Source organism: Mesitornis unicolor, unplaced genomic scaffold (genome assembly GCF_000695765.1).
Source record: "Mesitornis unicolor isolate BGI_N332 unplaced genomic scaffold, ASM69576v1 scaffold38224, whole genome shotgun sequence".
NCBI lineage: Eukaryota > Metazoa > Chordata > Aves > Mesitornithiformes > Mesitornithidae > Mesitornis > Mesitornis unicolor.
The window spans coordinates 6,165-6,599 of record NW_010182763.1 but is presented as its reverse complement, the minus strand read 5'-3'; the positions used below and the strand labels follow the sequence as shown (position 1 = coordinate 6,599).

The 435-nt window shown below is 63.2% G+C and overlaps 1 protein-coding gene across 1 annotated transcript in view; it reads left to right on the top strand.

Moving 5' to 3' along the window:
* Nucleotides 1-5: 5 nt before the first annotated feature.
* RNF26 (ring finger protein 26) overlaps nucleotides 6-435 on the top strand; it is a gene marked incomplete at its 5' end in the record, with an annotated part of 1,141 nt that continues 711 nt past the window's right edge. The window contains 1 exon segment of the mRNA XM_010183897.1: nucleotides 6-435. This exon segment is cut by the window's right edge and continues 38 nt beyond it. Within this exon segment, the coding sequence (XP_010182199.1) occupies nucleotides 6-435 (430 nt within the window).

The window sequence follows — 435 nt, the reverse complement described above, 5'->3', positions numbered from 1 at the left end:
TGTCGCATCTGGCGCTGCGGAGTAAGGAGCTGCTGCACCGCGGGCTCTGCGGCCTGCTGGGCTGCGGCCAGGCCCTGGCCAGGCAGGTCTGCGAGGGCTTGGCCATCGCCACCAGCCTGCTGGCCTACCTTGTCAACAGCCTGGTCAACGTCTGCCTCATCGGCATGCAGAACCTCTTCACCTTGCTCGCCGCCCTGTGGGACTCCGTCGCCAGCCCCTTCCTCAGGGTTACAGACCTGCTGGCCGCTTTCCTCGCGCACGTCTCCAGCGGAGCCATCGCTGTGTCTATCCTGCTGTGGTCGCCCTGCCAGCTGGCCTTCGAGCTCCTGGCCTCCATCACTGAGCTCTTCATCAGCATCTTCTTCGTCAACATTTACGGCCTGGGCTTGCTCCTCCTCATTATTGTTGTCAGCGCCTTTGTCTTCAACCCTGGGC